The following is a 13,762-nucleotide window of genomic DNA, read 5'->3' as shown; positions in this document are numbered from 1 at the left end:
GGAGTCTGTCAGAGTTCACTAGCCCTGCACTAAGCCAGTTCTTGGCCTTCATTTGCCTTCTTCACTGGGGTCAGGGGTCCTGCCTTTCTCTTTCCTTTGTGTTCACAGTCCTCGAACACTTGAATGGTGCCCTTTCTTTCTTCCTAGCTGGGCCCTGTGCTGCCAAGCCGTTCTCTTGTGAATCCTCAGTCAGTATCCCAATTCCCCAGAGTGTCTAATCCAAATGATCATTTTTTTTCAAGCACCTAACTCCATTCCTGCCTTCCTTCCTACTTTATAGGGCAATGTGAACTCTGCTAACTTCCACCTTCTTTCTTGACTTGCAGACTTTTCCACATTTCTTCCCTGTCTACTCTCATCTCAGAGGAGGTGAGAAATGGTGGCCCTGTCTAAGGCTGTGATCTGGATGCATCCCTTCCTCCTCCTCCCCTCCCCCAGCCCAGCTCCCTCTACCCCTGCTCTTTTCCACCTCTCGGTTAGCTCATCTTTCTCCTTGATTTTCTTTTTCTTTTTTTTTTTTGAGACAGAGTCTCACTCTGTTGCCCAGGCTGGAGTGCAGTGGTGTGATCACAGCTTATTGCAGCCTTGACCTCCTGGGCTCAGGTGGTCTTCCCACCTCCCACCTGAGTAGCTGGGACCACAGGCGCATACCACCACACCCAGCTAAGTTTTATTTTTTGTAGAGATGGGGTCTTGCCATGTTGCTCAGGCTGGTCTCAAACTTCTGGGCTCAAGCGATCCTCCTATCCCAGCCTCCTAAATTGCTGGGATTACAAGTGTGAGCCACTGCCCCCTGTCTGTCCTTGATTTCTACTGAAGCTTTCCCTTCAGCACATGAACACAGTTCACCCATCTAACAGCAGAACCTTCTCTTGACCTCAAATCCCTTGTAACTGGCTGTTTCTTTGACTCTGCAGCCATGCTTCTTAGATGAATCAGCCCCATTCACTGTTTCTCCCTCTTCACCTTCCCTTCACTCCTTTGCCCACTGCAGTCCTGATTCCTGACTTTATCACTTCACAATTTTATCCTCTAAGATCCCATGGGGCCATGAACACTGTTAGGACCCTAGTCTCCTTGACCCTGCTACACTGTTAAGGACTCAAAGCTTTTGTGCCAGTGGCTTCCTGCCTTATTTTGTTTTTCTACTTTCCTTGCCATTCCTCACCAGCTTATTTGTGGATTCACCTACTTCCTTCCACCACTTAAATGTTAGCTGGTTGGCTGAACAGTAATCCAAGCACTTTGGGAGGCCAGGGCAGGAGGATCGCTTGAGGCCGGGAGTTAAAGACTAGCCTGGGCAATATAGCAAGACCCCATCACTACAAAAAATTAAAAAACAAAAAACTAGCTGGGCATGGTGGCACACTCTGTAGTCCCAGCTACTTGGGAGACTGAGATGGGGGGATTGCTTGAGCCCAGGAGTTCGAGGCTTCAGTGAGTTATGATTGCACCACCACATTCCAGTCTGGACAATAGAGCGTGACCCGATCTCTTTTTATTTATTTATTTATTTTTGAGACAGAGTCTTGCTTTGTTGCCTAGGCTGGAGTACAGTGGCACGATCTCGGCTTACTGCAACCTCCGCCTCTCAGATTCAAGTGATTCTCCTGCCTCAGCCTCCCGAGTAGCTGGGATTACAGGTGCATGCCACCATGCCCAGCTTATTTTTGTATTTTTAGTAGAGACTTGGTGTCACCATCTTGGCTAGGCCGGTCTCGAACACCTGACCTCAGGTGATCCACCCGCCTTGGCCTCCCAAAGTGCTGGGATTACAGGCGTGAGCCACCATGCCTGGTCGACCCTATCTCTTAAAAAAAAAAAAAAAGAAAGAAAGAAAAACACATTGACTGCTTCTAAAGGCTCTCTGTCTAGTCCCAGATCTCTTTCCCAAGAGGCATATGTGTTATTCCAATAATCTGCCTTGCATACCAGTGTGATCATCACTCTCCTTCAACTCAAACCTGCCTTCTGTTCCTCTCTTAGTGTGTTGTGTGTTGCTAGAACAGAATACCTGAGGCTGGGTAATTTACAAAGAGAAGAGGCTTATTAGTTCACAGTGCTGCAGGCTGGGATGCTCAAGGGCATGGCACTGGCTTCTGGCAAGACTTCCGTGCTGCCTTATAACATGGTGGAAGGTCCAAGGGACAGTGAACATGTGTAGAGGGGCAAAACCCAGAAGACATCCTTGCTTTACATCAACCCACTCTCACCGGAGCTAATCCGTTCCCAAGAGAAGGAGACTCATTTTCTTCTCCAGTTGGCATTAATCTATTTATGAGGGATCCATCCCCCACTACCCAAACACCTTCTACTAGGCCTCACCTCCCAATGCTGCTGCACTGGGGATTAAACTTTTTTTTTTTTTTTTTTTTTCTTTTTGAGGCGGGGTTTTGCTTTTGTCGCCCAGGCTGAAGTCCGATGGCACGATCCTGGCTCACTGCAACCTCCGCCTCCCAGGTTAAAGTGATTCTCCTGCCTTAGCCTCCCGAGTAGCTGGGTTTACAGGCACCTGCCACCATGCCCGGCTAATTTTTGTATTTTTAGTAGAGATGGGGTTTCACTGTGTTGGCCAGACTGGTCTTGAACTCCTGACCTCAGGTGATCTGCCTACCTTGGCCTCCCAAACTGCTGGGATTACAGGCATGAGCCACTGCACCCGGCATACTGGTAGTTAAACTTCAACAAGAGTTTTGGTGTGGACAAGCCTCATCCAAACCATAGTACTGCCTTTTCTCGTTCTTTATTCTGGTCAGATGTACTCTCATGCACGTGGCTGTACAAGTCATAAACGTGGGACTCTCCTAGGCCCCAGTGTGATGGGATGTACCCTGACCACACTAGGCAGAGGTTTCAAACTGACCAAATCTGCCCACAGATGAGCTTTGTGTGCCCAGCATGGTATTCTGTTTGGTTTTTAATTTTATTTCATTGCTAATATTTAAAAACCTGGATTTCTAGCTTTTCTTGAAAAGTCACAAGATCTAGCTGCACTGAGACCAATTTTTTATAGGGTGATACAGGCCAGAGTTACCCTCAGCTGGCCATGTACCACCCGGTTCCACACACCGTGAGTTTGTGTTCATGTGTGCTCCCTGCCCTCCTGATCGGGTCCCGGCAGGCTCTATGTGATTGTGCCTCTGCTCACCCAGTGCTCCGACCTCAGTTTCTTCACTCTGCACTGCACTTCAGCCTCAACATGCTAGGCTCCTTTCTGTCTCAAGGCAATCCTTGTGCTGTTCCTTCGCCAAGAATATTCTGTCCACAAATCTTCACATTGCCACATCATTCAGACTTCAACCTGACTCCTCTGGAAGTGTCCTCCATTACCCAGACACCATCATAGTACTCTTTATGGCACCAAAAATGGTTTTAAGTGTTTGTTTATGTCACTGTTTCCTCACTAGATTATACATTGCTCAAAGGCAGGGACTCTATCCTTCTTGTTCACCACTATGTCTCTCAGTTCTATAATAATATGCCTGGCACAAAGCCGGCTTCTAGAAATACATGTTTGAAGTTGTAACCCCTGACCCATGTCATAGAATCTGAACTCCCCAGCACGGCATCAGAGGGCCATTGGGGATGTAGGCGCTGCTGACCTCTCGAACTTTCCTTCCTTCTGCTTTCTAGCTGGCTACCACACTTCAGACTTTGTAGCCGTGCTGCACCTCTTACCTCCAGGAGCAGGCATGCTTCTTCATGCCTCTGTAACCGTGCAGCTTCTGCGTCCTTCCCCTTCATTCTCTCATCCACCCAGCTCACTGCTAATACAAGAGTCACCTCCTTGCCTGGTGCGGTGGCTTATACCTGTAATCCCAGCACTTTGGGAGGCCAAGGGGGGGTGGATCACTTGAGGCCAGGAGTTCAAGACCAACCTGGCCAAGATGGCAAAACCCCATCTCTACTAAAAATACAAAAATTAGCCTGGCATGGTGGCAAGTGTCTGTAATCCCAGCTACTTGGGAGGCTGAGGCAGGAGAATCACTTGAGCTCCAGAGGCAGAGGTTGCAGTGAGCTGAGATCGCGTCACTGTACTCCAGCCTGGGCAACAGGAAACTTTGTCTCAAAAAAAAAAAAAAGAGTCACCTCCTTGAGGGGTTTTCCCTAATCCCTGTGCACACACTCTTGTTTATACACACATATTTGAATTAGGGCTCCTCATCTATGACATTTTATGGCCTCAACAACTAGAGCCTCTTTCTGTGAGAGAAGTTATGACCTCATACTATTACTCATTTTAAATTTTTGTCTCCTTCAGTAGCCTGTGAGCTCCTTGAAGGTAGAAACTATTTTTATTTGTCTTGGTAGCCTGGTGTACTTTGCATGGTACTTCACTGGCATTTGATAACCTATAAGATGACCATAGTCAGCAAATTAAAACTAGCAGGAGTCATCGAATCAGCTAATTCGCGATAATTAACAGAAACATTGGATCATGACAGTGAAGGATAGTAAACTAGTCAGAGTAATGACGTTTAAAAGCAGCAAACTAGCGCCCCGTTTTCAAACTTTTTTCCCCCAACTGACCCTTATAATTTAACTTAATGAGCCTGTTTTGAGAACAAAAGAGCATAGGTCCTAAGTTTGTGAAATTCAGATATATAAAGTGGACTTTCTGTCATGTGTATTCACAACGTAACATTCTTTTTGAAGACGCACTATATGGGCTTCTGTGACTTAGGCAAAATACTAATTTCAGGTGTCAAACAATGTGAAGAAAGATGGAGTTAAGTTAAAACAGCCTCTTTTTTTCTTGTGCCTACTTAGTGGTAGAAATAAAGTGATCTGGTGTGGGGAAGAAGGAAGGAAAACTGTCAGACTGAGTTGAGTGGTGTGGCTGCAGAAGGACCTCGTGACCAGGCATCTGCAAATACTAGGGCTGAGAAGAGTGGATGTTGGCTCCCAATGAACAGAATTGGTAGCCTGTGAGCTTTTATATGTGGACCCTTGGTGACTCCTTCATCTGGGAAAGGGGGGTCCTCTACCTTAGGCCATTTCCTGCTGATACAACAGAATACCACAAACTGGGTAATTTATAAAGAACAGAAGTCTGTTTGGTTCATGGTTCAAGGGGCTGGGAAGTCCAAGAGCATGGCACCAGCATCTGGCAAGGACGTCCCACTCCCGAGATAATTAACCCACTCCCACGATAAAAGCATTAATGTATTCAAGAGGGCAGAACAGAACTCTCATGGCGTAATTACCTCTTAAAGATTCTTCCTCTTAATACTGTTATAATGGAAATTAGGTTTCTAACACATGAACTTTCAGGGGACACATTCAAACTTCAGTCTTCTCCAGTTGAGTAACTTGATGCCAAGGAGCGAGTGAGGGATGGGTTCCCCGGCAGCACATCCTTGTGGGATCTCCCAGCTGCAGGGCCAGGACTTGGACTCTGAGAGTGGGTGAATGGAGCAGGTCAATTTGCTCAAGATGTCAGTTAGATTGAGCAGGCCAGGCATTGTGGTGGAGTCTCCATCATCAGCGATGGGGAATGCACAGTAAAGACTGTTAGGTCTCAGCACAGAAATGAGTCTTCTCACTTGGGCTGTCTTCACATGCCTTTTGCTAGGAAATGGTTTTGGCCTCTTTTGGTGCGTTCTTTCTCACATGTCAATTTAGAAGAAGGAACTAATGATTTGAAGGCAAGGTCTGGCCTTCAACAGTGAAGTCAAAATGAGACTGCGGGTCCACTGATTGCACCATTCAGTGCTTTTGACTCTGAAGATTGTTTTATCAGTCCAGCTCACTGGGCTAGTTCATTTAATTAACAAATATACACAGAACCCCTATTATCCCCCAAATTCATTATTCTAGGCACTAAGGATGTCCTGGTGAACAGGTTGACAATGTGCCTGCTCTTATATTTGAATGAGGGAAACTGACAAGGAAGTTGGCAAAAAAAAAAAAAAAAAGTGTTTGTGTGTGTGTATATATATGTATATATATAGTCATTTATATATAGACTAAGACATTTAAGAGTGCTAAGTGCTACGAAGAATATGGAAATGGTGGGGGTGGGGCTAGAACTCTAGTTGGCATTTTCTGGAAGGTCTGAGGAGTTGACAACTGAGCTGTGACCTGAATGATGAGAAGAAATCAATCACCACCTAAAGACCTGGAGGAAAAGCAGCCAGGCCGAGGAAACAGCAAGGGCAGCACCCCTGAGGCTTGTCTTAGGAACAGGAAGCCTCCTGTGGGTGAGGGGCAGAGCTGTGGAGGATGAGATAAGCAAGGCAGGGAGGGCTGGGCCGTGGAGAGCTTTCCAGGAGGAGCGGGATGAGGAGTTGGATTTGACCTGAGCACCTTGGCGAGCCCTGAAAGACTTTCAGCAAGGAAATAAGATTGGCTCTGTTCCTTCAGCACACTACACTACTTTATTATTATTATTATTATTATTATTGTCTTTTTTAGCACACTACACTTCTAAGACTGAAAACTTGCTTAACTTAATTTTGGGGTCTTGTGAACTAGAAGAAGCAGAAAATGAGGATTCTGCACATTTCTTTTCCTTATGTCAGTTTTCCTAAAATCAGTTAAACTTATTTCTTCATGCGATTGTTTCCGATTTGCAGGTGGGGGAAGAAACTGATTATTGTTGCCTCCCAGGCCATGCGGTACAGGGCCTTGATAGGCCAGGAGGGGGATCCGGACCTGAAGCTGCCCGACTTCTCCTACTGCATCCTGGAACGGCTAGGCCGGTCCAGGTGGCAAGGGGAGCTCCAGCGAGACCTTCACACCACTGCTTTCAAGTAAGTGAGAGGATTTGCTTCTCTGCTTTAAATTATACATCATTGCACCCTGAACCCCAAATGCAGGGGCCTGCTGCGGTGTCTTCCCTGAGGCATGGCTTTTTGTTTCAAGGCCGTGGTCTCACAGTGACTGTTTCTTAGGTTGGCTGGACAGGAGGTTTGTGTCTCTGGTGTTTATGTCCAAGTGAGAGACTCTATACATTGATAAAGCTACCAGCAAAGCAAATAACATGGCTCCTTTTCTCCTTCAGGGTTGATGCTGGGAAGCTGCACTATCACAGAAAAATTTTGAACAAAAACGGGCTGATTACTATGCAGTCTCATGTGATCCGATTACCCACTGGAGCCCAGCAACACTCAATCCTCCTCCTACTGAACCGGTTTCATGTGGACAGGTATGGTTTGTAGTGATCAAAACATTAGGTTTTTTAGTTGCAGCCATGTGTAGTATGCTTTAAAAATTGTAGGGGCAGCTGGGTACAGTGGCTCATACCTGTAATAATAGCCCTTTGGGAGGCTGAGGTGGGAGAACTGTTTGAGGCCAAGAGTTCCAGACCAGCCTGGGCAATATACCAAGATGGCATCTTTATAAAAATAAAAAATTAGCTGGGCGGGGTGGTGCACACCTGTAATCCCAACTCCTCAGGAGGCTGAGGTGGGAGGATCGCTTGAGCCCAGGGATTTGAGGCTGCAGTGAGCCATGATTGCACTGCTATACTCCAGCCTGGGTGACAGAGTGAGACCCTGTCTCTTAAAAAAATAATAATAGAAGCCAAATTAGAATATGACCATAGCTTTTTAAAAAATGGTATTTGTTATTGTTTTTTTGTGAAAATAAGTCCTGCTTGTTTAGAAAACCAGGAAACAATACAGAAAAGAAGGAAAAATAAATCTGTAACTTCACAGCTAACAGTAGGAACCATTAACATTTTGGTGACATTTTGGGGAGATGTAAAAATAAAAGTAAGTCAGATTTGATTTCTTGTGGTGGCAGAATTGTAGTTGAATTACGTCAGTTTCAAATTGGATGTTCTGCAGCACTCAACCATAATAACCTATATGGACAAGATGGCAAGGTTCTGCTAAGCGATAACAATGTGTGTTATTGCTATTTTAGCAGGATATTGTTGTCCAGATGATACAGCAAACTGGTAAAATGCACACATTCCCTTCTGAGGACCAGGGAGACTGGGGGAGTGAATAGGTTATCTCTGACTTCTTCATCCTTGCCATTGGGGTGACCTAATTACCTGGCATCGGAATGAGGGACAGAAAAGTTTCACCACTCTGCAGAGGTCTCAGCCCTCACTGCACAACCTCATGCCCTTTTTTGTGGGAGGGGCAGAAGCCAGAATGGGAAAAGGTCAAGCTGGTGCAGGGCCTGGGAAGAGCAGCCCTTAGCTGAGGAAGCCCTGAGCCCCTCAGTACCTGGCCAGTAGCTCTCTGGGGTGGAGGTAGGCAGCAATGAGGGATAGTGGGGAGGGGAGGTGCATCCTCCAAAAGTAGGGGGAATGATTACATATAAATGTTAAAGTTTACAGTGCACATGGGTTGGGCCAAAGAAAGTGCTCGACACATATGCGTAGACTCTTTATTGACTGCGGATCTCCAGGAGTGAAAATCATCATTGCTGCACCTCTGTCAAATGTCTGCCTCCCAGATTTAAGCCATTCTTCTGCCTCAGCCTCCCGAGTAGCTGGGACTACAGGCACCTGCCACCATACCCGGCTAATTTTCTTATTTTTAGTAGAGTTTAGTAGGGTTTTGCCATGTTGGCCAGGCTGGTCTCGAACTCCTGACCTCAAGTGATCCACCTGCCTTGGCCTCCCAAAGTGCTGGGATTACAGGCGTCAGCCACCGTGCCCAGCTACACATAACTTTTGACTCCCCAAAAACTTAACTACTAATAGCCTACTGTTGATCAGAAGCCTTACCAATAATATAAAGTTAGTTAACACATATTTTGTTCCATGTGTTATAGCCTGTTCTTGTATTATTGCAATAAAGTAAACTACAGAAAAGAGAATGTTATTAAGAAAATACGTTTACAACACTGTACTGTATTTATTGATATCATAAGTTTACATTGTCTGTTAACAAGATAAATTGTCTGAAATGGCGGGCAGCCGCAGCTGCAGACCTTACTCTACGGTACATGTCAAGCAATGTAACTTTTTCTTGAAATGTCTTGACTTTTCTCTGCTTCTTGGGAGCGTTTCCAGCATCACTAGTGGCACTTTTTGTGGGTCCCATGGTGTTAGTCAAGGTTTATGGTATTGCACTAAACACGAGGAAAAATACGTGAGAACTGCAAGAGATTACCTTTTTTTTCGAGACGGAGTTTCGCTCTTGTTGCCCAGGCTGGAGTGCGATGGCGCGATCTCCGCTCACCACAACCTCTGCCTCCAGGGATCAAGCGATGCACCACCAAGCCCAGCTAATTTTGTATTTAGAGACAGGGTTTCTCCATGTTGGTCAAGCTGTTATTGAACTCCCGACCTCAGAAGAGATCACTTTTTACTGCAACAAGTAATTTACTAGAGAGGAACTACTCACACAGAGATGAGATGAGCATCACACGGCTTTTTTTTTTTTTTCTTTTTTGACAGTCCCATTCGGTTGCCTAGGCTGGAGCGCAGTGGCACGATCTCGGCTCACTGCAACCTTTGCCTCCCAGGTTCAAGCAATTCTACTGCCTCAGCCTCCCAAGTAGCTGGTAATACAAGCATGTGCCACCACGCCTGGCTAATTTTTTTGTATTTTTAGTAGAGATGGGGTTTCACCATGTTGGTCAGGCTGGTCTCGAACTCCTGACCTCAGGTGATCCGCCCACCTCGGCCTCCCAAAGTGCTGGGATTACAAGCGTGAGCCATCACATCCGGCCCATCATATGGCATTTTTAAGCCGATACTCACAACCCTTAAGCTTGCCACAATAGCAACAGGAGGTGGCTACGAAGTTATTAACAGTAGTACACTGTGTATTACAGTTAATTTTATGCAGATTTGATTTCATCCTGCATCTTCATGTTTGTTTACATTTCCTCCACTGCAAATGGCACCATGTATGGTCTGTAAATCGTTGCATAAGTTTTGATTAACTTTTTATAATAGATTTGTGTATATTTTATGGTAATGAATGATAAAATAGTATCCACCTATATTTTATGCAGTAATGACATACCTTTTTCTTAATTTTTTCAATATTTTTAACGTTATACAGTTTGTCTATGAGTTTTCTCAAACTGTCACAAATCTCCAAAAATTCTAATGTATTTTTATATATTTTCTAATATATTTTTTCAATAAATATGAAAAAAAATCTGTGTATAAGTGGACCCAGCCAGTTCAAACCCATGTTGTCCAAGAGCCAACTGTACAGTATTAGAGAGAAGCATCTTTTATGAATTCACATTTTAATTGGGTCATACTATCTATTGGTTAAGTAACTGTCTCACCAAACTCTTCACTTGTGTATAGGCTTTGCTCAGCCCGAGAACACAGAGTGGCAGCTGTGGGGTAGGAGAGAGAACACTGGATTAAGTCAAGATCTGTATTTCCATCTTTGCCCCTCACCTGGGCAGTCACTTGACCTCTTTGAACCACCATTGCCTCTTGTATTAAATGGCGGTGACACAGTGCCTCCTATGCAGAGTGGCTCATATGCATTAACTGTCTGTCCCTCCATTTATTCTTTCATTCATTGAGAGGCAGTACAGATGGGGAAGTGGGTGTAGTCTCTGGATCCCATACTTGTGCTGTCCCTCCGCCTAGGACTGTAAGTCAAGCCAAGCTGTGCTTGTCCAGCTGAACTGGCCACAAGATTTCTCCCTGCACCCCTCCCTGAGCTCCCCCTAGACTTACACAGTCAAGGGCCCTCAGTGTTTTAAAATAGCTTCCTTTGCTGGCCGTTAGCTTGGAAGCATTGATCATGACATCCGCTTCACAGTAGAAATGAGATGGAAGGTAGGCTCTGCCACGCCAGTGTAGTCAGGAGCAGGAATCGGAGCTTCAGAATCAGAGTGGCGTCCCAGTGAATGAGGAGAGGACTGGTTTTAGAGGAAGAAGACCTAGGTTTGTGTCTCCAGCCTGAACTTCAGTAAAGAGTGTTAACTTTGTAGAATAACCCCCATCCTTCCTCACCAAGTGATCTGTTTTTTGTTTTTCTTTGAGATGGAGTCTCGCTCTGTCACCCAGGCTGGAATGCAGTGGTGCGATCTCGGCTCACTGCAACCCCCACCTCCCAGATTCAAGCAATTCTCCTGCCTCAGCCTCCCAAGTAGCTGGGATTACAGGCGCCTGCCACCACGTCTGGCTAATTTTTGTATTTTTAGTAGAGATAGGGTTTCACCATGTTGGCCAGACTTGTCTCGAACTCCTGACCTCCAGCGATCTGCCTGCCTCGGCCTCCCAAAGTGCTGGGATTTTGCCCGGCCCCTCACCAAGTGATTTGTAAGAAGATATGTGTGATACTTCCTAAACTTAAAAGTATTGTAAAAATGAAAGGTGTTTTACAGAAACATGTCATGCAAGTTTTAGTCCTAGAGTCTAGTCTATACATTGCCTCTAGAAAGGTGACCTTAGATGTGACAGAACCTCTCACAGCCACAGTCTCTCCACCTGTAGAAGGTAGGAGTTGGGCTGGATGATCTTTGAGACCTAAAAGATTCTGTTATTTATTGTTAAATGATTAAGTCAAGTCTTGCTTTGTCATCTTTAAGAAACAGGCAGTAAATATTGACTTCAGCAACAGGTTTGAAAAAACGAATTGCTTGGTGTTTCTTGCAGGAGGAGCAAATATGACATCCTCATGGAGAAGCTTTCGGTCATGCTGAGCACGCGGACTAACCACATAGAGACGCTGGGAAAGCTGAGGGAAGAGCTGGTGAGCCTGGGGTTTCCCACGGGCGGGGCTGGGTGCGATCTGTACCATAGCCGGGAGGTCTTGTCAGGCATAGATGAATGAATTGCAACCCAAAGCCCTATTCTGGATTTGATGCAAATGAGATTTTCCTTTGTTTGTTGTTTTTTTCTTTTCTTTTTTGAGACGGAGTCTTGCTCTGTTGCCCTGGCTGAGGTATGGTGGTGCGACAGCGCCTCACTGCGGCCCTCGCCTCCCAGGTTCAAGTGATTCTCCTGCCTCAGCCTCCCAAGTAGCTGGGATTGCAGGTGCCTGCCACCACGCCCTGCTAATTTTCATATCTTTATTAGAGACAGGGTTTCACCATGTTGGCCAAGCTGGTCTTGAACCCCTGACCTCAAGTATCCTTCTGTCTCAGCTTCCCAAAGTGCTGGGATTACAGGCCTGAGCCACTGCACCCAGCTGTTTTTTTAGAATGAGAGAGTGCTTTGTCCTTCATTTAAATTCTTGCCTTTGCCTGACTTCCATTTTTCCCCTGGAGTTCATTCTAGGACCTATTATCAAAGTTCAGACGGAATAGAAAAACGTGGCATTTAGGTTTACTTCTGTAATCAAGCTTATGATCTTGTTCCCAGTGGTTTTGTACTGAAATAGCAGAGCGGCTGTCCTGAGGGGGAGGGGAGAGGACGCAGGGAGGAAGGCAGCTGTTGACCTGCTTCATCTTTGGGCCCCAGAGCAGAGGCTGTGGCGAAGGGACCGCGAGAGGGAGAAAGGCGGAGGGGAGCTGCTTCCAATCTGATTGGAAGGTTTCAGTGCAAGTCAGGAAAGAGCCAACGTTAGAGATGGGAGGAAAACAAGATTGCCCTGTAGGTGAAACCAAAACTTAAAACTGAACATTTGAAGTCAGGCTCTTTGGTGACTAGTAGTTAGTCCCCTAATGAGTGGTCTTCAGTCTGACCGCAGGCACCAGGACAGTCCTTGTTCTTTCCCGGCGTTGCATCAGTGGAGTTCTCTGATTTCATTGTTCACAGCGGGAGGAGGTGTCTTGCGCATTGCTAGATTCACTGCCTGCCTAAGCCTTTTTAAAGCAGTGGTTACAGTCTGGAGGCTTGTGGGCCAGACTTGGTCTGTTAAAAATAAATTTGACCTAGCATTTTTTAAGAAATTGAGACTTTCCATAAAAATCTAGGTTTCCAGTCTGTCTCGAGAAATGAGAAGCCTGGGCCTGCCATCTCTCCTGACAGCAGTTAGCTGGAACTAGTTGTGCACTGGCTGGGTCCCCCGCAGTCCACCTGCTTCCTGTCACCTCTCAGACACGAGGCAGGGAGGCAGGGCCATTTGTCACTCCATGAGCACTGCTGTTTGTAGTAGGGGAGAACTGTTTTGCTTCTCTGTGTCTGAGTTTATCGGAGTAGAAAATCAAAGGTAGACGGAGAAGGCCTCTCAGGAAACCCTGGCAGAAACGAAGGAATTTCCTACCGGCTTAATAAACAAATACCTGGCCACCGCGTGGATTAATGTTACTTGTCCAGCCCATGCAGACTCTGGCGATTGAAACCCTCTCTCCTACCAAGTCACTCGGGGGCAGGGAGACAGGGCTAGTCTGGTTTCAGGTCAGCCCTGTGGACTGTGTTAGCAGCAAGCCTTGACTGTTACTGGATAGCCTTTCACTTATTCATTGAACAAATACTTCAGGGAGTGTGTATGTTGAGTTAGAACTGTGTTCCACAATAAAATGGTGAAAGTTAGCCAGGATGACAGGTCTCACACTGTCGTGGAGCTGTCTAATCAGAAGGGCAGGCGTGTGAACACATACCTGGAAGGATGTAGCCGCGCCAGTAGAGGGAAAGGGGTGCTTTCTTTAGAGAACTGGGGAAAGCCTCGAAGAGCTATGCCAAAAGCACAGTTGAGCTAGGCTTTTCCCCACATAGACAGAGAGGAAGTGGCATTTGAGGGAAAGGAGAAGAGTTGGTGCAAAGGCATGAGTTGTGGAAGGCCATGCAACATGCTTAGAAGTGGGCAGTAATCCAGAGGGCAGCCGGCACATTGTGTGGCTGGATAGGAAGGTAGGGGCCCAATCAGAAAGGACTGGAGTGCTGGCTGAGGAGTGGGGACTTTAGCCTTGAAACTTTAGCCTTATGCACTGC

The 13,762-nt window shown here is 46.1% G+C and overlaps 1 protein-coding gene across 1 annotated transcript in view; it reads left to right on the top strand.

The window, feature by feature from the left end:
• Window positions 1-13,762, top strand: part of GTF3C1 (general transcription factor IIIC subunit 1) — an 89,888-nt gene that overhangs the window by 5,074 nt on the left and 71,052 nt on the right. Inside the window, exons 3-5 of the mRNA XM_054452716.2 lie at window positions 6,579-6,755; window positions 7,007-7,150; window positions 11,543-11,639. Of these exons, the coding sequence (XP_054308691.1) occupies window positions 6,579-6,755; window positions 7,007-7,150; window positions 11,543-11,639 (418 nt within the window). The remainder of the gene's footprint in view (window positions 1-6,578; window positions 6,756-7,006; window positions 7,151-11,542; window positions 11,640-13,762) is intronic.

This window comes from Pongo pygmaeus, chromosome 18, assembly GCF_028885625.2.
Source record: "Pongo pygmaeus isolate AG05252 chromosome 18, NHGRI_mPonPyg2-v2.0_pri, whole genome shotgun sequence".
Classification (NCBI taxonomy): domain Eukaryota; kingdom Metazoa; phylum Chordata; class Mammalia; order Primates; family Hominidae; genus Pongo; species Pongo pygmaeus.
Note: the sequence above shows the minus strand (reverse complement) of the source record. Positions and strands in the feature narration are given on the sequence as shown.